Source organism: Puntigrus tetrazona, chromosome 8 (genome assembly GCF_018831695.1).
Source record: "Puntigrus tetrazona isolate hp1 chromosome 8, ASM1883169v1, whole genome shotgun sequence".
Taxonomy (NCBI): Eukaryota; Metazoa; Chordata; class Actinopteri; order Cypriniformes; family Cyprinidae; genus Puntigrus; species Puntigrus tetrazona.
The window spans coordinates 10245861-10272567 of NC_056706.1; the positions used below are offsets into that span (position 1 = coordinate 10245861).

General features: G+C 37.6%; 5 protein-coding genes across 5 annotated transcripts; 1 reads left to right on the top strand and 4 right to left on the bottom strand.

Moving 5' to 3' along the window:
• smim24 (small integral membrane protein 24) lies at window positions 1-2296 on the bottom strand. Its single transcript, XM_043246026.1, has 3 exons — window positions 2139-2296; window positions 1873-2008; window positions 1-871 (listed from the first exon to the last, which is right to left on the bottom strand). The coding sequence occupies exons 1-3, from the start codon at window positions 2203-2205 to the stop codon at window positions 784-786; spliced, it is 291 nt and encodes a 96-aa protein (XP_043101961.1). The 5' UTR covers window positions 2206-2296; the 3' UTR covers window positions 1-783.
• A 5733-nt stretch (window positions 2297-8029) lies between these two features.
• dohh (deoxyhypusine hydroxylase/monooxygenase) lies at window positions 8030-11090 on the bottom strand. Its single transcript, XM_043245989.1, has 5 exons — window positions 10991-11090; window positions 9222-9573; window positions 9062-9138; window positions 8682-8931; window positions 8030-8519 (listed from the first exon to the last, which is right to left on the bottom strand). Exons 2-5 carry the CDS (start codon window positions 9493-9495, stop codon window positions 8203-8205), a joined length of 918 nt encoding a protein of 305 aa, XP_043101924.1. The 5' UTR covers window positions 9496-9573; window positions 10991-11090; the 3' UTR covers window positions 8030-8202.
• A 194-nt stretch (window positions 11091-11284) lies between these two features.
• Window positions 11285-13332, bottom strand: LOC122349939 (putative nuclease HARBI1). Its single transcript, XM_043246080.1, has 2 exons — window positions 12933-13332; window positions 11285-12721 (listed from the first exon to the last, which is right to left on the bottom strand). Exons 1-2 carry the CDS (start codon window positions 13116-13118, stop codon window positions 11534-11536), a joined length of 1374 nt encoding a protein of 457 aa, XP_043102015.1. The 5' UTR covers window positions 13119-13332; the 3' UTR covers window positions 11285-11533.
• Window positions 13333-13887: 555 nt separating this feature from the next.
• On the top strand, window positions 13888-18911 carry fzr1a (fizzy/cell division cycle 20 related 1a). The gene is made up of 14 exons (XM_043247661.1): window positions 13888-14078; window positions 14744-14860; window positions 14968-15099; window positions 15212-15275; window positions 15447-15577; window positions 15673-15752; window positions 15847-16030; window positions 16138-16203; window positions 16272-16374; window positions 17126-17310; window positions 17417-17650; window positions 17751-17855; window positions 17954-18046; window positions 18132-18911. The coding sequence occupies exons 2-14, from the start codon at window positions 14792-14794 to the stop codon at window positions 18171-18173; spliced, it is 1488 nt and encodes a 495-aa protein (XP_043103596.1). The 5' UTR covers window positions 13888-14078; window positions 14744-14791; the 3' UTR covers window positions 18174-18911.
• A 69-nt stretch (window positions 18912-18980) lies between these two features.
• On the bottom strand, window positions 18981-26137 carry haus5 (HAUS augmin-like complex, subunit 5). Its single transcript, XM_043247660.1, has 19 exons — window positions 25904-26137; window positions 25763-25825; window positions 25634-25666; window positions 24359-24383; window positions 24154-24286; window positions 23853-24012; window positions 23599-23674; window positions 23075-23160; window positions 22928-22982; window positions 22701-22828; window positions 22517-22598; window positions 22301-22434; window positions 21276-21438; window positions 21120-21200; window positions 20836-20981; window positions 20525-20621; window positions 20135-20273; window positions 19873-20005; window positions 18981-19671 (listed from the first exon to the last, which is right to left on the bottom strand). Exons 1-19 carry the CDS (start codon window positions 25993-25995, stop codon window positions 19569-19571), a joined length of 1929 nt encoding a protein of 642 aa, XP_043103595.1. The 5' UTR covers window positions 25996-26137; the 3' UTR covers window positions 18981-19568.
• Between the last annotated feature and the right edge of the window lie 570 nt (window positions 26138-26707).

Sequence of the window (26707 nt, forward strand, 5' to 3'; positions counted from 1 at the left end):
TTCCCATTTAACCCAAAGATGAGCTTTTATTTAATCACGAAGGGAGGAACCACATCAATATAAAAAGCATGCGTTAGGCAGTTTATTACATCATAACTAACCGCTCAACAGTCTTAGTAATCATTTAGGCAACACCAGACCAAAGTCTACTTTAACTTTAACGCTGTATACTTTAAACCGTAATGGTCTCCATCATTAACACATTTGAACACCTGGCCATTTTTTCTGCGAATGATATTTTCATCATATAATTCCCCCCGAGACGAGCAAATGGTTTCAAAAGCAAAACTGCGTTACATCATTTGACTGGAAGCATTTAACATGTCCAAACCGCCAGTCAAAATGAGTAATGGATCTCATACCCATGTCCATTTAGCATATATGCATGCAGAACCCATGTCATACGAGTCAAAAGCCGGTTAATCAGAGCATTATGTGCATGATGTGACTCCCTGAGTGTGTGCTCTTCAATTCCAATGCTCTCATTACCCTAATGAATGTTTAAATGTTACCTAAGTTACAGCAAAGTAGTAAAACGTGTATTGAGAATACGCCAAAAAAAATCAATCGCAAAGGTTACAGCTGTGACTAGGTGAGTGCTGCTCCATCTAGTGGACGATGTGAGGAACAACACTTATGAAGACAAAACGTAATTAAATCAATAAGTTAAAAAGATATATTACATAAGATTGTATATGATAATTACTCTATGCCAGTTGTGGCATGATTTCCAGAGAGAGAAAGATTTGTGTGCTGCAGGACCGTGATCATCTGTTCTTCTCATTAGAAAGTGGTCTGCTTGGTCTCCTCGAATGCCTCCAGATCAGCTGCTTTGTTTTCGTAAAAGGAATGGCTTTCTTCCAGCTCATGTCTGCATGGGAGATACACATTGACGAAATGCTTTACATTTAAAGAGTCACACTGGAATTAGACAGTTTAATACTAAATGAAAGTCATGTGAGTTGATAAGTTTAAGATTAATTATTTATTGATTAATCATGTAGTCAAAGTAGAAAGCGGTTTAAAACTGTGACCCTGGGCCCCATTAAGGACCATATAGGTACATTTTTTGATACTGAATTTTATACATCATCTGAAAGCTGAATAAATAAGCTTTTTGCATGGTTTGTTAGGGTATGATGGCTGTTGATCCAACTATTAAAAAATCTGGAATCTAAGGGTGCAGAAAAAAAATCTAAATATTAAAAATCATCCTTAATGCTGTTCAGATGAAGTCTATAGCAATGAATATTTTATTTTCATGGTAGAAAATTTACATGATCTTTATTTAATAATATAAATGGATCATTATTACCCATGCTATATATTGTTGGCTGTTGCTACACCAGGGGGTCACAATTTAAAAAAAATGTATATATACTAAAATGTAATTTATTCCTATGTTGACAAATAGATTTTATATTTTCATGTGATGAATAGAAAATTTGAAATAGAAATCTTTTGTAACATTATATATTATTATTATTTTCTTAGAATTCTTACCATCGTTACCATTCTTACCCAACGTTTTAACAGTAGTATATGTATATTGTACATTATAAAAATATACATGATATGCATTTATTCGTTATGTCTTAGGTGTGTCTTGGCCGATCTTATGCCAGGTGACTGAACGTGGCCTTGACGATATCTTGAAGTGTACAGTCATAAAATGGCAGTAATTGTTTAAAGGGCCATAAACTCTCCATCAGCATTATTAAATGATTAATCAAATGATCGAAATCAACATTTTTAACTAGAAATATAAAAAGTTAAAAGTGTAAAAAAGTAGAAGCAGGTATTTTATGATTTTGTATAACTAATTTACAGTACAGGCTATATTGTCCTGAAACTTTTCAGGTTAGTACTTACTTGTCTTTCTTGAAAAAGAGCCTCTGCATGATGAGGAGGACGAAGACAACAAAGAGAAAAACGACAACGGCTGTCAGTCCCACCAGCCACGGCTGTAACGTGACTTTAGCTGTATCTGATGATGCCCGTTGACCACCTGAGTAATAGTGTATCACAGAAAGATAAATGTTTAATATATTAAATAATCATAAGGTGTTCACGTTTAGTTAAGAAAAACACATTGAAAATAATATACTACAACATGTAATGTTTCTAATTTCACTCACCAGCTTGAGCCTGACAAATGGAGGCAGAGATTATTATGAAGGCAACTATATTCTGTAGATGAGACATGATGAATTTACAGTCCGCACGCAATTCTGCGTTCCTCTCAGTCGTCTGTAAATATGTGAAGGATTCTTGGTGTCCAAAGTACAAAATCCATTAGAGAGGTCACAGATCACAGCGTGTCGCTCACAGAGTTAGGTAATCTCCCACTGAAAATGTTACATGCTATTATGTTGTAAAGACAAAAGATTTACTTCGCAAGCTGGCACAGAACAGACGGTCATGCCGGTTTAAACTTCTGTAACTTCTCACAAAAGAGCTAGTGGAATAGTATGTCAAAAAAAATAAACACCTTAGTTATTAAAATGCAGAGATTGTTTTGACCATGTGTGTTTGCTTTGAGATCACTTTTATCCAGCTGTTCTCATAAATGTTGACAGAATTCATTATGAGCAGATATACTGTACACATAAAAAAAAATGACAGTCTTTCTCTTCTGGGGAAAACGGAGAAAAAAAACAAAACAATGGCTCATCTTGCATGAACGATGCAAGATTCTCTCTGGAATTATCATTTCCTGTCCCCTAAGACCATATTTTGCTGCCATTCATCTTCCATTTGATACATTCCAACTTCCTGTTTCAAAAGTAAGTAGGCTAGGTCATTTTCAAAATCATTGCATTTCACAAAGTCTTTTAGAAGAGAAGGAAGAACAAGCTGCGTGTACATAGTTAACACAATGGATTTTTGAGTGTTAGTGCTATTTCATGCTAGCTGCAGCTAACATCAATTTGAATGGAGGATGGAGCACGAGGCTGAAACTTGTCCGATATCACCCAGATGGCTGGCAAGTCTTCAGTGCCCTCCATGAGCTCCTGTATATCCTCATCTCTCACCATGGTGTCCAGCTCAGGCATTGCCTCTGGAATCCAGTCTGCCCTGAACTTATCCCGCCTCTCCCAGAGATTCTCCGGCTCTTCCACAGGCTGCTCTCCAAACAGGAAATCTACAGACAAGACATTTTTATAATGCAACAGAGAACCGCTGTCTTTTTATTGATGCTTGATGTTTTGCTGTTAGGTTTTTGGGGTTTTTTGTAATTTTTTAGATGTTACTAAAATCATGGAGTCTAGGCTTGAACGGCTTAGCTGGTCTCTAAAGCTGGAAGAAACGGTGAAAGAGACAGTGAACTTGTTTCTTGTTACATACCTGCCAGATCATGGAGGAGATCTTGGATTAGGTGTCTTATGATGGCGAAAAGGGTGACTCCTGTCACACTCACAGCCAGCAGCAGATAAATGATATGTTTGGGTACAGTAAGCAGATCATTTTCTGGGGGTTTGTAGTCTTTGAAAAAGTCCTCATTAAGACTTTGATTGTTTTTGTCTAAATCCATAAGTATTGTTGTTTGCTCCGCTGTGTTTCAGTTTAACATCAGCTTGTCACTTTTCACTCATTTTCTGTGGATCTAGGTAAAAATAAAGTATGTATCAATTATTCATATTATGTTTATGCAATGTTTCATTTGAAGGTTTTTGAAAGAAGTCACCAGGGCTACCTTTATTTGATTAAAAAAACATCCTTTGCTACAGTTTTAATTTTAATTTATTCAGCTCTAATATAGCATGCCGTACAATAGAATACTTTAGAATAATATAGAATGTTTGAAATGTATCTGTTTGTAATATCTTTATTTAAGATAAATGTACTAGAGTAGGGTTGAACTAATGAAGGAATAGTTAGATACAATATGAAAAAATCAGTATAATCTAGCTATGTTTATGGTCAGATAATGAGATAATTAGCTGTGTACTTACCTTGCAAAACCTTTTTCCTCACTGAGAGAAGCCTGACATCTTCTAGCTTTCTATCTTACCCTCCTTTATCTCTTTCTGATGTTGAATGCTCATCAGCCGTCTTCCTTTTTGTCGCATATTCACAGAATCATATGAAAGTATGTCACAGGACGGTAGTCCTTGAATGACTGTTTCTTCATTAGTTGGTGTGAGAGGGCTTCCCTCAGTCCTGATACCTTGACAGTAGAAGACAATCAAGCTAATGTGCTTAGTGGCGTAAGGAGAAGCCTTGAGCCTGGATTTAGCCTTTTTTCTATTAGGTGTCTGCGTCTCAACACCTGCTGGCGTATTTTAAAGTGCAGTGTAACCAATGACGTCAAAAAAACATTTGTGACTTGGCCATGGTATTCAGTTCAGGAAATGATTTAGTCTTGCTTCAGATATAGCCTATATTTCTGAAATATACTATATAAAGTATACTATGTAAATCCCTCAGTGTCCTGAATCCTTGAATGTCCTGGTCTGAATGTCCTGACTTCATTACATTACACCAACCAAAGTATTTGTAATGGTTAGGTAGCAACAACTGTTTTACTGTAACAACTGGACATATATGCAAGCCCAAAACACATGGTCGTGTGGCTCACGCTATAGGATGTACAAATTGCGTGTAACTTGATGCTTTCATTGACTTTGGAGAACAGAAGTATGTCCTCTATGTTGAGCACACAGCACCCTCTATCTGTGCTTAACATCCTGCAGGAGCTAGCACATGCTAATCATGCTAATCCGGATCAGAGAGTACAATGTAACTATTGCCATGTAAACAACGCAGTATTCCATGTTGTATGTGTTTATTGCAGAGAGAATGAGACACATGCAGAAGAGTAAAACAGATATTCACAAAACCCTTTTAGCTACTTTGCTAAACATATTGGGAAAAACAATACAAATAAAAAAAACATTTCCCTACAGACTTAAATCACAAGCTTACAAGTGGAAATGAGCAGCACTGACAAAGAACTATTGATTTTTGGGGGGGCTTGTGGAGATGTACTAATGGATGAAAGAGAGAGAAGGTTGTACAGAAATCTACTCTGACTCCTCTTAAACCCCATGAGTTGTAAAATGCAGAAGATTTCAATCTTGGCTGAATTTCTATCCATCCACGTCTGGGTCAAATAGCAGTCTGTTCATCCTTTGTTCATATTTTCTGTCTTTCATGCCTGCTTTCTTCCCAAAGATGGCTTTTGGTGGTTCTTCTTCTTCATCGTCAGGGTCACGACTAAGGCCTCAACCTGTGTGTAAAAGGAAATGTAATCTTTTCAAATTAAGCCATATGAGCTAATATGACCAGAGTTCATTATTCTGTGGTAAAGGCCAGTAAATGTGCTCTGAAGTAGCCTGATATGATTCTCTTAATCCAGGCTTAATCCTTTGGCTGACATCTCGCTGACTCTGATATTCCATTGCTGGTAATGGCAGCTGTCTTTCACGAAGGTGAAAGCCTTTAATCAAGGGTTAGCTATAACGTAATCCACCTAATACCATCTCAGATGCTTCTGTTCTCTCTCAAGAGGGAGAGGGTGTGTTTTTAACAGAGATTTTTAAATGACATTATGCGCCAAGTATATGTTTTATATTAAAACTGAAAATGTATACTGTGCCAAAATTATTCCAGTCGGTTTTATTGACAGTGAATCAGAATGGACTGATAAAACAACACCTGAGCTAAAGCTGGGGGTGGAGCAAAAATGCTCCAAAAAAGTCCACATCAAATTTTTACGGACATGTTATAATCACATTTCTGTTGGCATCATTACATTTGAATGTCTTTTATGCTCATAAAGGCTGCATTTATTTGATCAGGAATACATGAAAACAGTAGGCTAATATCGTGAAATATTACTACAATTTATATATTACTATTATATTTTAAAATGTAGTTAAAAATGTCTTCAGTGTCATATGGTACATGTGTATCCCCATGTTTTCTATATCATGAAATGGATGAGATTATTTGATGAATAGAAGGTTTAGTAAAACAATTATATAAAATATTATATATCTCCTTGTTAAATAAAATGATTAATTTACTTAATAATGTTTTGAATAACAGGTTCTTCACCAAATTTAAAAATAACTAATAATATAAAACCAAAGACAAACAGTAATGAGACTTGGTGATCAAACTCTTATTTTACAGTGCAGGATCTAGCAAAATCATGTAAGAAATAAATACTCACTCAGACTGGTATTTCCTCATCTGCTGGTGTATCTTTGATCTTCTTGCAGAAAACCTGAGACAGAAGAAAGTTCCAGTAGACAAGAGTTAAACTTGTGTTAGCGGTCACTATGCCGATCAATATAGGATGCATGTCTTAATTTCAGCTGTGGTGGTGTTCTTCCTGAGGCTGATGCTGCACAAACTCTCTCAGAGTCTCTGTCTGACTGAATGACTGACAGAAGCAAGAGCTTTGTGTGGTTGAGTTCTCTATGATCCTCTATGAGTCATATCTGATGTATATTATTCATCTCCCTGCCCATCTCTAATCCTGCTTTCTCTATGTCACGTTATCGGCTAGATGTAAAGGCGTTTTACTGAGTCAGGGTGGATTTATTTCTGTTATATTACACATACATACAATATATATACATATATATTTACAATGTTAAATTTAAAATCTATTTTATTGTAATAACATTTCCCTAACATTTATTATTATATAAAGGGGTGGGTCTTTTTTAATCAATGCAAAGATGCATTAAATTGATTAAAAGTGACACTGAAAATAAACTAATATCGATAACAAAAACAAATGTTACTTTCTTAGCACCAAATCAGCCTATTAGAATGATTTATGAAAGATCACTAGAGTGGAGTAATATATTATGAGAATTTGACTTTGACATCACAGGAATAAAATGCATTGTATTTTTCAACAAATAAATGCAGTCTTGATGAGCGTAAGAGACTTACCGACTTTTGAAGTGGAGCACGTGGTTTTTCAAACCTGCTAAAGGTAATGTGAGGAAAAAGGAAAATAAATATATAACATTAAATGATACGCAAACAGTGAAACTTAAAACTGTGCCAAAAAGAAGTTACCTGAATGTAAACCAGTTCCTGGAGAGTTGGGAGTCTTGGGAATATTTGCTAAAGTCAGGTTATTCAAATGGCGATGTCTTTTTTCCCAGGTTTTCTATATTATTATATACTTATTCGATAACAATATAAGCCACAAAACAAACTGTATTCTAACCTTCTCAACTAATAACTAAATGAAAGGTGTACTGGCTACGCAGGGTTGTCTTTTTTGGCTTCATCGTCAGTCTTCTTGTGAAAAGCTTCTGTCAGAATGAAAATCCAGTATGCAATGGTGATGGAGGTATTAATTGTGACAATACCGATCATGAAGGGGTGTAGCATGTTTGCAAGTTTCTCCCTCACTGCAGTCTACAGCCTTTCTCTGCTTTGTGTTACTTTTAGCCTTTTTCTGTGGTTTGGTCCAGCCTTTTCCTCTGTATGTGGTCGTCTCTCCTCCCCCCAAAATCAAATGAGGCTTAAAAATCCCCAGAGCCTTTGCTGAGCACAACGTTCCAGGTTTGCCACCCTCCATCCACGCTATCATCAGTAAATTAGCAGTGCACGTGTATGTTTACCTACTCAACTCAATTTGTTTGCTGAAGTTGCCGATTTATCGTACTATACAGATATAAAACTGATTATACAGATACAAGAGTAATCAGAGTGCAGCGCTTCTCATTTTTGTTTGTTTACAGCAATTAGTTTGATATGCTAGCTAGAACTGATCAGGATTAGAGCATTTGGATTTGAATTCCACGTGTGCTTGTTTATAGTTGAATCTTATTGAATGAGATAGGGTGCTGTGTGGATTAGTTAGACAGAATGTACTGTTATAGATCTCAGTCGAGCACTGGTGCTCTTAGCTCTGATAATCGCCTCTGCTCATGCGTGCGGGATTTAACATTAGTCACAGACTTTACTGAAGATTACAAACTTAATTAGCGACATCACAAATATTCATGACGCAAAATGTTAAAGCTTAAAGGCAGAATAAGACATGAGTGTATGAGGTCAAATAAATGCTTTTATTATGTAAATGTATTCCTGTTTTTTCATATACTTTTATTTTGCTTTGTCCCCAAAAGCAGCGTTTATAAAATATTCAAGCATTCACAAAATGCTTTTCGCATTCGAAAATACGGATTAGCTGTGTAACATGAGCACGTTTCAGGAAATGTTTCACTGAGGAGTTTTCAGCCTAAGCAGTCCGTCCGCATACTGAAACTGCGAGCTGTTCTCATACTCCAGCATGTCCAGTGCCACCTCGCAGCTCTCCTTCACCACCCGCTCCTGGTCCTTCCTGTAGAGCTCTAGGATCTGTAAGCACGCTTCCTTCCCGATGGAGCCCAGCGCCTCTGCGCACTCGTGTCTGACCATGGCGTTCTCTTCCGTTTTCTCCAAAGCTGCCTGCAGCTGAGGGATGCTGGCCTCGTGTTGGATCTGACCCAAGACGTAACCGATTTCATGGCGGAATAAGGCACTGCTGCATTGAAGACCTAAAAGAATTTTTAGAAGAAAATAATATATTTTTGTAACGTGCATTAGATTGATCGAGCGTGGATGTCAATTTAACATGCGTCGTTATTTACAAAGTTCATTGCAGCTGGTATTGGATCGACTTTGTGTTTGGATAAAGCTTAATTCAAATCTTTCTTTACCATCTCCAAGAGCCAGAACAGCCTCTTCGGTCCCAAGATTCCTCAGTGCAAACATAGCCCTATAGCGGTCAAACAGCGACAGGCTTTCGTCTAAAAGTTGAGCCCTCAGCTCCGGGACACTTTTCCTTGGGGCGGGGGGAGCGGGGTCCACAGAGCAGTAGGGGTTCTCATCTGTGCCCTCTGCTGTCTTTTCCCCACCATTCATGAGCCACTCCAGTCTCCGGACTGCAAGTTGACATGTTTCTGCCACCTTTATCAAATAAAAATAACTATCAAATCTTAACTAATAATTAAAATGTGTTAGCGGACATTCTATTGTTACATAGATGAATAGCGTAACAATGAATGGTGAACAGACTGGTTATACTCATTGAATGTACCTCAATTACTGGATCTTCTGCATATTTCTTCAATAAATTTAAGACTTTGGGATTTCCAATGGCTCCCAATGCTTCTCCTGGAATTTAAAATGCAATAAACACACTGAATATGACAAAGCTAGAAAAAAAAAGAGGTAAAATAATACTCTGTAAGTCGCACCTGCTTCATGTCTGACCATTGGCTCTTGATTAGCGTCTTTCAGGACCGTCTCTAGGATAGGAATTGCTCGCTCATCTTGCATTTGGCCGAGGCAGTATGCCAGCTCATGCTTCAGAAGTGCAGATTCATCCACAAAAGCTTCACTGATCCATGTAATAGCCTCTGGTCCACCGAGGTTGCGGAGAGTAAAAAGTGCTCTAAAGCGCGTTGTCAGGTCCTGCTTTGGGTTGACGAGAATGCTCCCCACCTCTGCTATATCCGCATCGTTTGCCATGAGGAAGCTTTCAGTATCACGCTGATGTCCTTATGCACAGGTTAAGCTGGGTACTCCAGAGAGCAGCATATACAGAACCTACATTTAAATACAACAAAAGTTTGACCACATGCTTCATAACTAATGAAATGACTCATATGATTCAAAACCTTGTGAGCTGCTACTTAGGGAGCATTCTTTGGCCACAAACAAATCCAATTCTTAGAACATATTGTTTGATTGTCAACTATTTAAAAAGGGAAAATCAATACCCAATATATTGGTCACTAGTCTCTTTCCTGCTGTTTTTAATTAATTCAAAGCAATTATTTTACTTTATAATGAGCTCCTGACTTACTCTGCATTATTTAAAATACCATACCAACTTGACAAAAAAAGAGACGGTACATTAATGATTCGTTCAGAAAAGATCCGAATCATTTACGAATGTTTGGCAACATCGGTTACCATAATCAGGGTCGTCTCAAGAGGAGCGAGGCCCCACTCACATCAATGCACCGAACGAATGGAAAAAATCATGCGATCTTGTTTGCTGTTCTTTTGGTGTTAGTAAAAAGCGGCTTGACCTAATGCTGTATTTTAAATGTTTTCAGGTTGGTCAACAGTATATAGTATATAGCGTTATATAGTAGTTATACAGTCAGTCATTTAGGAAGATTTACAGCTACAGGTTGGTTTCTGTTTTTATGTTGTTTTATTTATGTTAAATTACAGACAGAAAAAGATTTTTTTTGGAACACATAACTAATCCATGTGATGACCTCAGGTCGACTCATCAGCGGATTAGGTAAAAGTCAACAGCTTTTAGGTTATAGACTGAGAGCTCTTTGAGCGCATTCTAAGATGAATAATACAGTCTGACACAGAACGGATATATATATTAACCGCAGAGATTAATTACATGTTTTGTATCTTGGTTTCGAATTTGAAAAATAATAATAATTTTCAGATTTATTTTTACGTTCCTTGATCTTATAATTGAGAGAAAATATATATAAACCAAATACAACGCAGGCCAAGAGTAAGGCCCTGTGCAGTATCACACGTCGCACAGCCCTTTGCGACAGTCCTGACCATAATAAAGCCTAGAGACTTTCCGCTTCAATATCTGAGAGTACCTGTCAGTGAGAGCAAGACATGGCAAGAACGGGAATTTGGCCTGTACTTGTATCCATTTCACAAAAAAATACTATTACACGCGCAAATGTCAGAATATATTATTCATTCCGTATTTGTTCAGCTGTACAAAATGCTACCTTTTGTGCTCTTATGTCAACTAGAAATAGGTGTCACGGTGTTGCACTATGAAAGAAAACGCCTGAAAATTGCATCTGTGTGCCAGCCGTACACACGCTTCTCTGTCAGCTGTGCGCAGGCGTGTTATGCAGCCGGCAAAACGATTTTAAAAACATTATAGTGTTAAGACAGAATGACGCTAACGTAGTTCACAATGGAAATTCGTTACAGTCACTGAATTATTTGTATTTGAACTTACTACGAGAGGTAGTTTTTTTCATAGAGCGTTCTCCATCACCCTTCCCATGCCGTCCACTCAAGAAGGAACCGTCTCACTCGTGTCATCCAGTAACTAGATTTCCAATAGTTCATATTTGTAGCGCCACCTACTGGACTGGAGTGAAACCATTCTACAACTTGTAAACAACTGCTGTTACCAACCCTTTTTAACTCGAGGACTCCTGCGAGCTCGGAAACAACATGACATGAATACATTTTTCGGGAAGATCGCAAGTGTTTTTATAAATCATTTTTTAAAAAAAACACGCGAAACTGCCATAAGTATTTTTATTTATTTTGACAAAAACAAAATCACTTTGAACTTAAAATTTACACAGTATTGACATATTAGACGCCAAGTAAAACATAAGTCAAATTATTTAAAAGTCACTCCTTCATGAAGGAAAAAAATGTAATAAAACAGATAATCTTAGAGTCACAAATTACAAGTCTGTCATTTAAATACTAATCACTTCTACCGTGTTTATTTTCAAAGTATTAAAATGATCAGTCAATACACAAACTATGCTGTTCCAGTACTGTCCACTTGAGGAGGCTCAGGTACAGGCAGAACCGGGCTGCTTGTTGGAGACAGATCAAATGTTTTGCTCTGCCGTTGTTGCTCAAAATAGCTACAGAGCAGAGAACGAACTGCCTCTGCGTTTGGATCATCTATATAGACCGTAGGCACGTCTGTGGGCTGTGGGCATTCATTCTGACTGAGTGCTTCAACCCACTCCTCTTTAAAAGGACTGTTATGCACGTTACAGATATTGTGCAAGATACAGCAAGCTACAGCCATCTTGGATACCAAGTCTACGTTGCTGTCATTTCTGTTGTGCAGACACTGCCATCGTGCTTTAAGTCGCTGGAAGGCATTCTCAATTACTTTAAGGCCTTGGTTCAGCTGGACGTTAAAGGCTTGCTGCTGAGGTGTTAGATTTGACAAGGGAGGATAACACTTCAGTAGCCAGGTCTGAAGCGAATAACCCACATCCCCCAGTAGCAGAAATCCCAACGCTTGACCCATCAGTTCTTTAGGTGGCTGAGAGCAAAAACCTCCCTGTTCCGCCATTGTCCACAGCTCTGAGCTCTGCAAGATGGTCATGTCATCCATGCTGCCCGTAAAACCAGAACAAACGTCCCAGAAAATACCTTGTGCATTTACTACACCCTGAAGCACCACAGAGTGCCATCCTCTCGGGTTCCAGCAGTCCTGGGTGTCCGTGGAGGGGGATTTAACGGGTATGTGAAGGGAGTCGATGACACCAATGCAGTGAGGAAAACCCCACAGAGTATGAAACTGCTCTGCGTGTTCTTCAAGTTCATGGTCTGCAGGTAACTGCATGTAGAGGGGTTTTAGCAACAAAATGATGGCTTCGCATACTTCTCGTACACACTGGCACACAGCTGGGATGGGCACACCGAAGAGTTCACTTAAGAAGCAGTATTCTGTGCTGGTGGACAAACGCATCAAGGCCATGGCAATACATCTCTCCAGTGTAATGGTCTGTCCACTTTGTTCTATATACACCTGCTCAAGCTGAGGCTTGAGTTTAGTGCTCAGGAGGAGGAAAATGTCTCTTGTAACGTGGAACTTGTCTAGCCAGTCTTCTGGTCCAAACTCTGTCATCACAACTCTCTCCCACCAGTCTGGATCTGCAAGGATTGGGACATGATTTTGGAGGTCTTCTTCATCTGGTGATGGTATCTAAAACAGAAAAAAGCTTACTGCAATAGGGAACTGATTCTCTTATTTATTGACTCCATTGACATCTGTATGCGTCGTTGTTTTCTGATATTTTACTGCTTTGAAAGCATCTCAAAAGTATGAAGCGCTATATAAATAAAAGTGCATTTACTAATATGCGCAGCTTTGTCTTAGAAATGCTTAGTAAACGTATACAGAAATAGCAATTTACCGTCCTCGTGCTCCGGTAATTGAGGAAAAGATGCCTTCGATATCTGATTCTTTTATGAATTTCAGCTCGCCTTTCTAGTATGTAGTTATGAATTTCTTCTTTTCGCCTCCTAATTTTGGATGCGAGTAAATGTTTCATCTCCGCAGCATCTCTCGCCTCGTCTGTTTTCAAGTATGAACGTGGCATTTTGTGCAACGTGTGGTAATACACACTCTAGCTTACAAAGTGGGGTGTATTGATTTTGTAATTTTGGTGAAGTTTGTTCATCATTAAATAGAACAGAAACACAACAACATGCTCCCAAGACGTCCATGAACAGCGACGGACAGTCACTTCCGGTCTTCTGTGGGCTTCTCTTCTTCTTCTTCTTCTTTTTGTTCATTGGCCGCTCACTCCTAAGGACTATTACCGCCACCTACTTTATAGCTTGCAATGTATTTGACAAAATAAAGGTTTGTTTTAGAACAATGAAAAAATATATAGATGTAATATAATTTTATGACTGGCTCCATGACTTTCATTAACTTACCATTTGATGCATGGAGCATCTCTTTGCTGATTTTTGCTAATGCGTGTGCTATTAATATAATACATGTTACATTTATTGGGGCATCACAACTTAAACTTTTGTTAACAATTAAAATTACTTACATTTCAATCAATCATGCCAATCCAAAAAAAAAATACACTTAAGTATAATTATGTTACATGAAAGAATAACACAAATATGTATTATGGAAAATACAAACTTTACATAATAGTATGCACTTTTTAAACAAATGCTTGATGTCGCGTTTGATTAAAAATAACATATATTATGGAAAGTTCGTGCTGTTCATTTTTACATTTAGTTACAGTTTTCTGTAAAAAAAAAAAATAATGAAGTTGATCCCTTGCCTTTTTAAAAATATAGCAACGCTTTTTTTGTTTTGTTTCAAATGTCGTGACGTCAACGTTTAACCCAGTCCCCATGATTCCTTGCGGTGCCATCGATAACAACAGCCTCGATTTGCAAACAACATCGAGCGGCTTATGTTATATCCATTATCAATATATTCTCCGTTTTTCAAGGTTTACACTCGACGTGTTTGTTTATGATAAGGTTCTGCTGATCGGATCATAAATTCACCGAATATCGTTGTCAAGGTAGGTCCGATGATGTGTTGGGTTAGATTAGCCTAACTAGCTTTTCGGTAATCCATTGTAAAACACCAAGATGCTAATAACCAGCGCCGGACAATACTGTTGTTTTATTAATATATACATATAGACAGCTTTGATTCAGCTGATAAAACGTTATGTATATGAAACAACTCTACATAAATGAACGTTGGTGTTAATAGTCAACGTTAGCCGTGTTGACAAAGGAATGTAGTATCTCTTCATTCAGGACTGAGAGTAATTGTATGGTAATTGCTTTCAGGCATTACATTGCTATTTTTGTCTTTACGTTACCGGCGAGTAAAGAAGCGTTTAACGTCTTTAATCCGCAATAATAAAAAAAATGTGTAGCGTAATACGCTGTCATTGTTTGCACAGGCCACCGAACGAATACATTTGAGCTCTTTCTTTTTTATTGTCATTGGCACTCGAGAATATTCTTGTCTGTTCCTATTGTTTGGAAGTTTTCGTTTTGAGCAGCTGTTCTCTAACACCTGCTTAAGGGGTATTGAACAGATGGCATCTGCTGACAAGTCTCGCAGCCTTCTGCCTCTTTAACCGGACAACATATGAACGCCACCCCAAAGTGTAGACCTTTAACAATAGTCGCGTCGTTGTAGTTATATTTTGTCTTCTTAAATGCACTTCAGGCACCGTGTCCCTGGATCTCCACATTCCCAGATTTCTGAATCACATCCATGGATCAGGACTATGAACGCCGGTTACTGCGGCAGATCAATGTCCAGAATGACAACACCAGCCCTATGGTGAGTCCGTTGTCTTGAATATCGCTGACTTAAATTGTATTAATGTGATGTTAATCTTTTTTGATCCACTTCAGACATTTATTCGTATTCTTTATTTTTGCATGCAGAAAGTAAGAGATGTGATCTGTCATCTGACCCCCACCCCTGAGTCGCCGCTGTCATCACCAAGCAAGCATGGCGATAGATTCATACCCTCTCGGGCTGGAGCTAACTGGAGCATCAACTTCCACAGAATAAATGTGAGTGGGTTATTATATAAAAGTACTAATATTAGAGCTTCCACAAAGCTCCCATTTGACTTAAATCAAAGACGTGAAATGTCAAGTAAGTTTTTCTTAACTCTTATTACAGGAAAATGAAAAGTCGCCAAGCCAGAATAAAAAAACCAAAGATGCAACATCAGATACTGGCAAAGGTGAGTGTGAAGAGGGTTGATTTTACTTTCATTAATATAGATGTTATGGTACCTTTTTTTTTAAGTGACCGTTAGAATATTCTTTAAATTAACCAGGATCATATTTTCAAATATAATACTCAACCCTCTTTTGTTGTAATAATTTGCCTTGTTTACTGTGTTGTCTGACAGCGGACGGCTTGGCGTATTCTGCCCTGCTGAAGAATGAGTTGCTTGGGGCTGGGATTGAGAAGGTTTTGGATCCTCAAACAGAAGATAGAAGACTACAGCCCTCCACACCCGAGAGGAGAAGCCTCTTTAGTGTAAGTCTGTCTTATCCGCTGATCTGTTCATTTGACGCCACATAAGTGTTTTGATGCACGTGTTTCAAGCACACGCTTTGTGTTTGTATGTACAGTACTCGCTCAGTGCCAAAAGATCCACACCTGATGATAACAGTGTTTCCCCGTACTCCCTCTCCCCTGTTAGCAGCAAAAGGTAAGTTGAGTTTATTTTATTTTATTTTTTCAAAGAAGAAGTGATTGATTAGTAAAATGCATTGTTTTAATTGCATGCATGCTTTTGTTTATAGCCAGAAGCTGCTGCGGTCGCCAAGGAAACCTACGCGGAAAATTTCTAAGATTCCTTTTAAAGTGCTAGATGCACCGGAGCTACAAGATGACTTCTACCTCAACTTAGTGGACTGGTCCTCTTTAAATGTGCTCAGTGTTGGACTGGGGACTTGTGTTTACCTTTGGAGTGCCTGCACCAGTCAAGTATGCATTAGCTGTTTATGCAAATCTAGAGACAGTAAATAACCATTGAACGCCAGTGACTAAGTTGTGTGTGTTTTTTTTTTTTTTTCCCTTTGTTTTGTTTGCAGGTAACGCGACTATGTGACCTATCAGTGGAGGGCGATTCAGTCACGTCTGTGGGCTGGTCGGAGAGAGTAAGTTAACCTTCATGATTTGGAATTTGCTCTCTTGGTTTTGTGTTCTGACTGTTCTTCTCTCGTAGGGCAATCTTGTTGCTGTGGGTACACACAAAGGCTTTGTACAAATCTGGGACGCTACTGCCGGCAAAAAGCTGTTTGCTTTGGAGGGACACACAGCAAGAGTTGGTAAGTTGTTTGTTTTTTTTCCTTATGGGAAATTACAGAAAAATGTTTAAATATTAATCAAAGGTGTAAGTGTTTTTGGTAACTTTATATTATTATATGGTGTTCTTATTATACATAACATGTACTTAGTTTTATAATAACAATATAATTTGCATAATTGCATGCAAGTAGCCCTAATACTAGTATAACCATATGGTAAGTACATGTGGTTAATTAATATTACACAGTATTGTGTAATTGTGTGTATGTGTAATTATACAATCGCATCTTAAAATATGTAACCAAGTGTTTAAGACTTTTTAGCAAGTATGGAGTAAATTGATAAAATATTAAAAAAACGATTTTTAAAAAGTGACATTAAAGGTCTTGTTTAAAAAAAATATATAATTAAAATGATCATCATTTAAGTAAAAAGTATCATGTTTTTCACTCAAATATTAACAAGCAAAACTGATAATTATTTTTTTCTTGAATACCAAATCAGCGTCTAAGAATAAAGGATCGTGTGACACTAAACACTGGAGTAATGGCTGCTTACAAGTTAGCAATTGCAACCACAGGAATAACATTAAAATATATGTAACAAAGTTTTTTTTTTTTTTTTTTTTGACTTTCAAAAGCGAAGAAATGTTTCTATCCCAAAAATATGTTCACTCCTGCTTGTAATGATTTATAGTTTGTCCATTTTTGACATTCTGATGTGCTTCACTTACGTGTATAGGATTAAACCTGTTGTGAATTCTGTCCTCAGGTGCATTGGCCTGGAATGCAGATCAGCTGTCATCGGGCAGCCGGGACCGCATGATCCTCCAGAGAGATATCAGGACGCCCCCTCTGCAGTCAGAGCGCAGGCTGCAGGGTCACAGACAAGAGGTCTGCGGACTCAAGTGGAGCACTGACCATCAACTGCTGGCCTCTGGGGGAAATGACAACAAGGTGATTCGACTGCTGTATATAATTTACGATGTATTAAAATATACAAGCACGCGTTTTATTGGGTGACTGCATCTCTCTAAAAGCATTCCTCCGATTGATCGTGCAGCTGTTAGTGTGGAATCACTCGAGCGTGTTACCCATGCAGCAGTACACAGAACACCTGGCCGCGGTGAAAGCCATCGCCTGGTCTCCTCACCAGCACGGGCTGCTGGCCTCTGGAGGTGGAACGGCTGACCGCTGCATCCGCTTCTGGAACACTCTTACAGCGCAGCCACTGCAGTGTATCGACACAGGCTCACAAGTCTGCAACCTGGCCTGGTCCAAACACACCAACGAACTGGTATGTTTATTCTGATCAACTGACCAAATGGTTAGCGTTGATGTTTATGGTTGGTTACAGCTGTAGACTAATATGCACGACACGTCTCCATTTTCTACAGGTCAGCACACACGGTTACTCTCAGAATCAGATCCTTGTGTGGAAATACCCCTCTCTTACTCAAGTAGCCAAATTGACTGGCCACTCATATAGGGTGCTCTATCTGGTTAGTATTTTAACATATTGTTTTATATTAAAAGTTCACTCTTATTTTAATAGTATTTCTGAATGCTGTTTACTGATATTATCTTTCCATCCTAAAAGGCCATGTCTCCCGATGGAGAGGCGATAGTGACTGGTGCAGGTGACGAAACTCTGCGTTTTTGGAATGTATTTAGTAAAACACGATCAACAAAGGTAAGGGGTGTGTGTGTGAGTGTGAGTGTGTGAGAGAAATACTGGCTTTCCCCAATTTATATATATATATTTTTTTGTCTTTCAGGAATCTGTGTCAGTTTTAAACCTCTTCACCAGAATACGATAATTGGGCCGCTAAAGCAAGATTAAGTCTTTATAGCATATCTATGTCATCAATCACTTGCAGTAGACTGGACATAAAAGAAAAAAAAGAACAAGAGCGAAAGAGCGAGATCCACACCAAAAGATCTACGTCTCATCTTCAACATTTTTTACCCCTCCCCTGACATTTCATTTTTAAGTTTAAATGATATGTTTACTTTTTATGTGTACAGTTCAGTTGATGATTTTATGTGTGATTGTTTTTGGTTACAGAGAAGTGTCTATGTATGACATGTTATCCAAGCCTTAAGCCAGAAACAATGCCATTGAATCAGGGTGTAAAGAAATTTAGCCATTGTGACACAGCTGCCTCTGGAATCATTTGTAAAGCATTCTAATGCGTGATCTTTTGATTGTGAGAGTGAAAAAAATGTATATGAAAGAAAATTCAGTTTTTAACTTCAGTTGCTTAAAATTGATATTGAGTATTATAAAACACCCTGAAAAAAAAATGGTGCTTTTGTCATTTCTTGTGGAGTATGAATTTGCAAGTAGACAAAATGAACTTGGAAAGTTTTTTGCAAACAAGTTTTCTAAACTGGGACATGTGAGTTAAATCATGAAAAGATATAATTGTCAGACTAAAATTATATAAATTACTCTGATACGTTTAGATACATTTAATGCATTCCTGTTGAATAAAAATATCAAAATTGACAGTAAGAGACCGGTGCAAAAAAACTCCAATAAATACCTTTCACAATATTGTTTACTGTATTTTTGATCAAATAAATGCAAACTTAGTGAACAAGGTTTCTCTCGAAATGAACCCTGATTTTTAAAGTCTCTTTTATTACCTTTGAAAACAGTCTAACAATTTCTGTTCAAATCATATAAAAGTACATTTACACAGATTACAAATCAGTCTTTAAAGGCTACGCAAGACTAAATCTGATTATACACCAGTGGCATCTCAAAATTATTTACAGTAATAGAAAGTTATTTGTGTTTACAGAAATGTTTGATCTAACCCAGAAGTACCACTACTGTTACTATTCATAATTGCTTATGAAATTCTGTCTCATTACACATGCTCCTACAAGAGAACGCTTTACTACACTGTAAACAACATGCATTCTGGATCTCAGCAACGTCTACTTTCAAAAGGAAGACGTACGACACCACAACACAATATAGAACTGCATCTTTATTCCAACAGATTATTTGAGAAATCTAGAAAAAGTGCATAAAATATTTAACAGGATGTATCCTCAAACTAAATGTGTTGCAGAAAAGTTAACCAAGGAATCCTAGGTTATGATTAAATCCCAGATTATTTTGAATAGAAAGCAAGAATTAACTGGAAGTAAATGAAAAATAAATGATGTACGGATGAAGTACTTTGCTCTCAAATGTTAAACTAAGATTCCTTTGTTGCCAGTTTCCATCGTTGAAGCCATTGTTGGAAAGTCAGTCCCTCTCTCTGCATCTCAGGCAGGGCAAACTGTCCAGGCTGCTCCCACCTGCACAGACAATCAAACTGTGTTAAATTTGATTAAAATAAAAATTGATGTTTAACGGTTAGTTACTTTCTGAAGTTTACATCAACCCATTTAGGACTGTGACACTGCTTTGAAGCGGTCTCTATTGTATAAAGAGCCATAACAATAAAGGAGGCTTGACTATTCCAAAGGGACTGTGTTGGAAACATTTGAGGGTATTACCAGTGTGTAATAGCCATCTTCACTTGTTCTGTGTAAAGCAGGCCTTTTGAGCACCTCTGTGTGAGCTCACGGGCCCGTGGGAGCAACGTCTGCAGAATCTCTTCATCTACCATCTTCACACGCTGCACCAAAGCTGAAAGAGACATCAAAATAGCATTCTCTCATAGCAAGCAATCTAGGCTCTTACCACTCACAAAATTTGGATTCAAAAAGAATGGTCCAAAAAAAAAAAAAAAAAAAAAAATTGCCTTAAATTACATACTCTGCTGATCAGGCGATGGAAGCCGTGCAGTCAGTTTTTGCAGGTCTGCTGATGACTCTGAGAAAAGCTGAAGGAGCCTGCGCAGATTTCTTAATTCCAGCCTTAAAACTGCAACTTGAGACCACAGCTCTTCTGGAGCCTGAGAGAAAAAAAAAAAAAAAAAAATATGACACCCCCACCATCAGTTTTTGCTACATTTCAGCTTTCGGTCTTTAACAAACATGGCCAAAGTGATCCAAAAAAAAGTAGCATTTTCACCAGCTGTCCATTATATCCATCTTTAGCTGTGGTGTGCCAGAAATATCAGTACACATGTCCAAACATTCATTTTACCAATAATTGGAATAAGCAATAAATGGAGGAGTATAAGGGACTAAGTGAACATCTCACCATGTACATGGGAAACGACAGACTTTGACAGAGTTTGTGGAAAGCTGGGGACTGTATCCGGTGAATGGAAAGCTGAGCTGCTGGTGGTTTCTGCCCTCTGATGATTCAAAACAAAAGACCAGGTCACAGCACAGACATTAAGCTTTAGAGAATGATTCATTTAGTTAATTTGTCCCAAACATACTGCGATAATGCAAAATTAATGTGCAAATTTGAACTAATACACTTTCAAGAGCTTCAGCCTCTGACTTTGTCTTGCAAAACAATTTCAAATGCTAGGAATGGTAGGAAATTTGGGTAGATATGCTGACCCCTTCATGACCCTGCGATTGAGTGCAGCCAGTGCTACAGAGCTGAAGTGCTTGGCCCCTTGTGACACAGAGTTGCGCAGTCCACTGCTGGCTTTAATCACTTGATCAAATTGAGGATTGAGCTTTTCTTGAGTAAATTGCCCAACCTGGAACAAAAATAAACAAGGTTTATTGTGTGTGTGTGTGTGTGATATATATATATATATATATATATATATCATATTAGAATGATTTTTAAAGGATCTTGTGACACTGAAGACTAAATGTATTGCACAAAATGATACCTCTGCATGGAGACGGGTTAATTCGGTCTTCACGGTGGAGTTTCCCTTGATAAGGCGCCGTATCTGCTCTTGTCTTCTGTCCTGCACCGAAAAAATACACTCAATTCCAGACTTTGAATTAGCATTGTTTGGTAAGAAATAAATACAATTACGCACCACAAGCTGTCTGAAGTCCATGACACTTTGACACCGTGTCTGCAGGGTCCTGATGGCTTCCTGTCCCTCTCTGGCCTGCAGCTGTAGCTGAGCACACTGCTCTCTGACGTGGTCTCTGACTGCTGACTGCTTTACTCCCTCCATCTCCAACTCAAACACACACCTGCTCACAAACAGAATGAAACATTACAAACATTTTTTTTTTTATAAATACGTCCCATATTATACACACCATTTATTATGTTTAATCACTTTTTTGTACTTTCTGTGAAGCCAAAAACACTTATTAAAAGGGGTCATGATCTGAGAAGTCAAAATTCCCTTAATCATTTCATATACAAGAAGTCATTTTGCATTGTGCAAGTTTAAAAAAAACAAAACTTTCTTGATAGTCTAAAAAATAGCTTATACTGAAGCCATCCTCCCGAAACGACAGATTCAGATTGTGCCAGTTTATGATGTAATAGTTTGGCTAGACAGCACCTGCACAAAGGATGATCAACACCTAGATAATGTAAGAACTTGGTCCTTTGTTAGCAAAAAGGCATAATTCGAAAATTAATCTAAAAGACAATGCTATGCATAAATATTGTGGATCTGTTGTGGCACCACGCAACTGTGTGAATAGCTGTTTTCATAACATGATGATCAGTATTGCTTTGTCATATATGCATCAAGCATTTATGCGTTTTAACCTAAAACACTGCCATCTACAAAAGATGCTAGCAAATCACAGCAGTGGTCAATAACTTCGACAATCTGCCCTGCCTATTCAAAATAGCCTATTACTCCTAAACTATGATTTTCTTTGATGTAACAATCTTGACACCATTAAGTTGACCTCAGAGAACAGTATAAAAAAAAGGCATAATTCGATAGGCATAAAATTGATCTCTGCGCATGCATATATATCTTTTTTACATTTTTACTTTTATACACAATAATTCAGTAAGTAATTATAACAGAAAACAGTTAATAATAGCTACTGACTTTACAAGTTCAAACGTAAACAGAATCATCTTCACCTGGACACTGGGTCTGATCCGTGCCCCATCTCTGCTTTTCTCATCAAAGCCATGAGTTCGGTCTGCAACTGACCACATCTGTTGCGAGTCTGTGCCAGTTCAAAATAACTCTGCTCCACCTCCTCCCAGGCAGACTGCGCAGAAACACACAAAAACAATCTGAGCCACAAGAGAAAGTGTGCAAAATGCAGTAAGATTACAATCTCAAATGATCACCTGTAAAAGACTGCAGACAGGTGTTAACTCCTCTTTCCGCTCAGCCGATACATCTATTAGGCGATTGCTTTCATAACGAAACCTGCATTAATTAAAAGCCTCATCAATAAGTGATAATTGATTCGATAACATTATTATTTACAAAGATTGTTTTGATAACATACATTACAATGAAAAAACATACCCTAGATCCGAAACATCATGCTCCACATTCAACACAGCAATCTTCTCTTCTAAAGCCACCTGCTGTCTGGAGATCAAGGCTTGCAGAGCTGAAAGAACTTGGTTTGGAGGATGAGAGCGTAGAACATTCTGAAAATTAAACATATTGAGGTTCTCATAAGCTGATGTGCAGAACAAAATGCATGCAGATACAAACATGAATCACTCTAAATGAGTGTCTTTACTTACCTCCACTGCACTCGTCCAATGCTGGATCACCGCTTTCCTTTCTTCGCGAGTAACTCTGGATGGAAAACAAAATAAATTTGTATCAACAAGGAAAAAAAATTTCTCTTCTGTCTACAATATCAGCAACAAAGGCTTGTGTGTCTTTACTCAGTGGACGAATTCAAGTGAAGTTCACTGTCTAGAAGGCCCTGGAAGAAGAGAACCCTCTCGTTGCAGAGTTCTCTCACATCTTTCTGAAATGAGACAGAAACAGCATTTCAAGAGTTACAATTAATGGACGTATGAGTGGTTTAATCAAGTAGTTATTTGGTGTTTCACTGGTTAAAATGATCCAATTAGGCCCTAAGACTGGGTACACACCACAAGATAACCGGGCTGAATTTGGACTGACTTCTCCCCTTCTGACAATCCTAGTTAATGTCCTGATTATCTTGGTCTGATTAGATCGTAAATATTCAACATCAGAAATCCTGATGTGCTGGGGAACAAACCAGAGGACCACACATACACTATAGGAGCAAAATGGTTAAATCTAGGATTTTTTTTCCCCTCAAGTTTGTTTTCTCTCACATTTTGAAGATCTTAGTATGGACCCAGCCTAAATAAAAAAAATGACTTAGCTTTCTCAAATGAAGTAGTAAATTGGAAATCTGAAGTATAACAATACTTACCAAAACCAATGGATCTGCTCCGGCTTCACTGTCTGAACTGTCAGATGGCCCAAACACCAGCTTCACCTCTGCTTTCCTGGACGATTAGAAAAATTATGCGATTCACATGTTTGAATCATATACAAGAAATTAATGCTTTCAATCAGCGAAGATGCATACAGTGTCAAAATATGGCATAAAGCAGCTTAAACACATTGTCCAGTCAGTCTTCAAGAAAGTGGTGATAGAAATATGACAGTGTGAAGGTGGCTCACTTGGACAGCTCTTCCAGGGCAAACCGCTGAGTGCCAATCACACGCGTGTCCTCTAACAGTACATTTCTCTCCTCTGAGCAGCGCTGTCTGAAAGAATCTAACAGGATCTGTCTATGCCTGCTCTCCGTGAAGTCCTCCCAGTTCCTGTTCACGTTCTTCTCTGCTCAGCAACAGAACATATTAGTATCAGCAACATAAAATACCATACCTGATGTATTTTTTAAAAAGATTTTATCTTTTGATATCCTTTTTCTCCTTAGGTAGTATAACAGAGCATGAAGATGAACAAAAAGACCTTCACCTTCAGTAGCAAGTTGATCTTCCGCTCTACTGATCTTTGTGTCCAGCTGATTGAGTTCAGTCTGAAGGGCATCAATCTCTCTCTGAAGCTCAAGCCTTCTCGCATCTTTACTCTGATTTTTCAACTGTTTAAGCTACAAAGAACAACCGTCTTTAGCTCCAGATAGAAGCAGCATAACAAATTAGAAATTTGTACTTTTCTTTACCTCTTTGTCTTGCAAAACTTTGTACCTTAGGATTTTGATTGTCAAGGAACAATTTCACAGCTCGCACAACCACAATTTAGCAAGTATTGAAGTAGCAGCTTGATTTCAAACAGTTCGACACAACACAGTAAAAAATTATAAATTGTGGCAGGCCTCATAAAAATAAAAAAAAATCCATATTTCATGTGTTATACGAAATGCTCAATCTGCTGGACAATCCCCACACATAAGGAGAATAAATGGGAGAGATAAACTGGGAGTTGCTTTTGACCATTTCCATTGTAGAATCCCTACAAAAGGCGTCACGCGAGGACCAGCATACAGAAGAAGAGGAAAAAGAGCCGAGGTCAAGCAGGAGAGGCAGAGGCTGCTGGATACTGCGAGGAATGTGAACATGTAAATAAACAGTTCACTTCTGTTATTAAAGGGGTTCATTGCAGGGTCATGTTTGCTATACTTCTGCTCACAGGTATTGCAACTAGTGTAACAACAAAGCGAAAGAGGAACTAAAGGAATAAAATAGTAGATGCTTTGTATGAGAATTTGTTTTTTCTTGATGCTAGTTTAAAATAGGAATGATGAAAGATCATCTTAATATGGGCATAAACTCTTGCATATCCAGTAAAAGAAGTCCTGCTCGAAGAGGTTTTGATAAGAGAAATTACGTAATCTCTCCCTGCATATATAATAGGCATGCTTGTGTTAGCTTTCGGTTGCAACTGTGTGGTAAAGACATTTCATTTTATTTTTGATTTATTGCTTGTGAATCTCAATAGTGACGCAACCTTTTCAAATAAGACTCTAGAAAGACTTATTAACAACCTATTATTGGGACGGAAATATTATTTTACTAACAAGCTTCAAGTTGCACTGAAATCGCCAGGATCATCCTGAAGACATCATTTAGTTATGAGTAAATCTATGTATTTGGATGCTACCTGTTATATTAGAGAGGTGTAGCAGGAATTTATTGTTTTTTCTGGCAATCCACAAAACACATGTTTAAGCACATTAAATTAGTTGTTTTTATTAATATACAATTGTAGTATTTGTTAATACTTGGAATTAGGTTTTGCTTATATGTTATCAGTTTTATTTCAAATGTAGTATTTGTTATATTAAATCATTTTAGCACTTCGACTTTCTTTTATTTTATAGTTAGTTGCGCATCAAACATTCCAGCTTCATTCTAATTATTGAAAACCAACTTTAAAACTTTTACATAACAACCCCGCACAGAATGAGCATCACACTGTCAGAAAACATAAAGGATACCACTGAATATTCCCCCTCATGACTCGAACGTTCCTGTAAGACATAAACTAACGTTATATCAAAGGAAGACTAAATAACCAGAAAAGGTACATTGAAGAACACGTAGAAAACAGAGATTGTAAAACTCACCTTTCCTTATAAACATGTTGTGTGATATACTTCCAGATGGAAGCTCCAGGACCGACACACAACCTAGGTAAAACGTAAACACATGATCAATCTAAAATCACTGATGAGGATTAATGCTATAATTCATAACAACTCACTAACGTCTTTATATAGCCGTCATCCGGGAGTCTGGCTGCTGGCAACTCAAGTTCCTCAACAGCCCAGCGCTTTAGTTCCTGACTGAGACTTGCCATCTTTTTTAATATGACAATAATGAACAAACATGGAGTATATATATAAAAAAAACACACAGCTTATAATGCCAAAAGACAGGAGTCAAAATACGCGGGAGATGCTTCTTCGCCCCCGTTTTTTGGCTACTTGTCCCCAACTGGGCCGATGCTGCCCCCAGAGGCCGGTAAACGAAAATCAGCACATTCTCACGGGCTCAGAACAGAACGTTCTTTTATTTCACATTTTCTAAAAAAAAATAAATATTCAATATTAATATTCTATCATGCTTTCATTTTAAATTAACTGAATAATCTTGAATAATACAATTATTATCTTACTGTAATAGCCTATGTAACAAGTATTAACTACATCTAACATTTCATTTTCTTTAGGGATACTGGATTCAAAGTGAGGTGTAGGGTACTTCAAAATGTCCCTAAATGTTTCACTGGTATATATATATATATATATATATATATATATATATATATATATATATATATATATATATATATATATATATATATATATATATATATATAATATTCTTGATTAAAACTATTTAGCTTGAAGGTCTGTTTTCAAATATCATTTGCCCATACTCTTCACCTCATTCTTATCAGTAAAAATTATTTGTAACAATCTCCCTCATTTTTATCGTTGCATGTCATTTTCTTATTATGTATATGGCTTCCTGTTGGGAGACAGTACCCATTTGTTCCTTTAATCTTT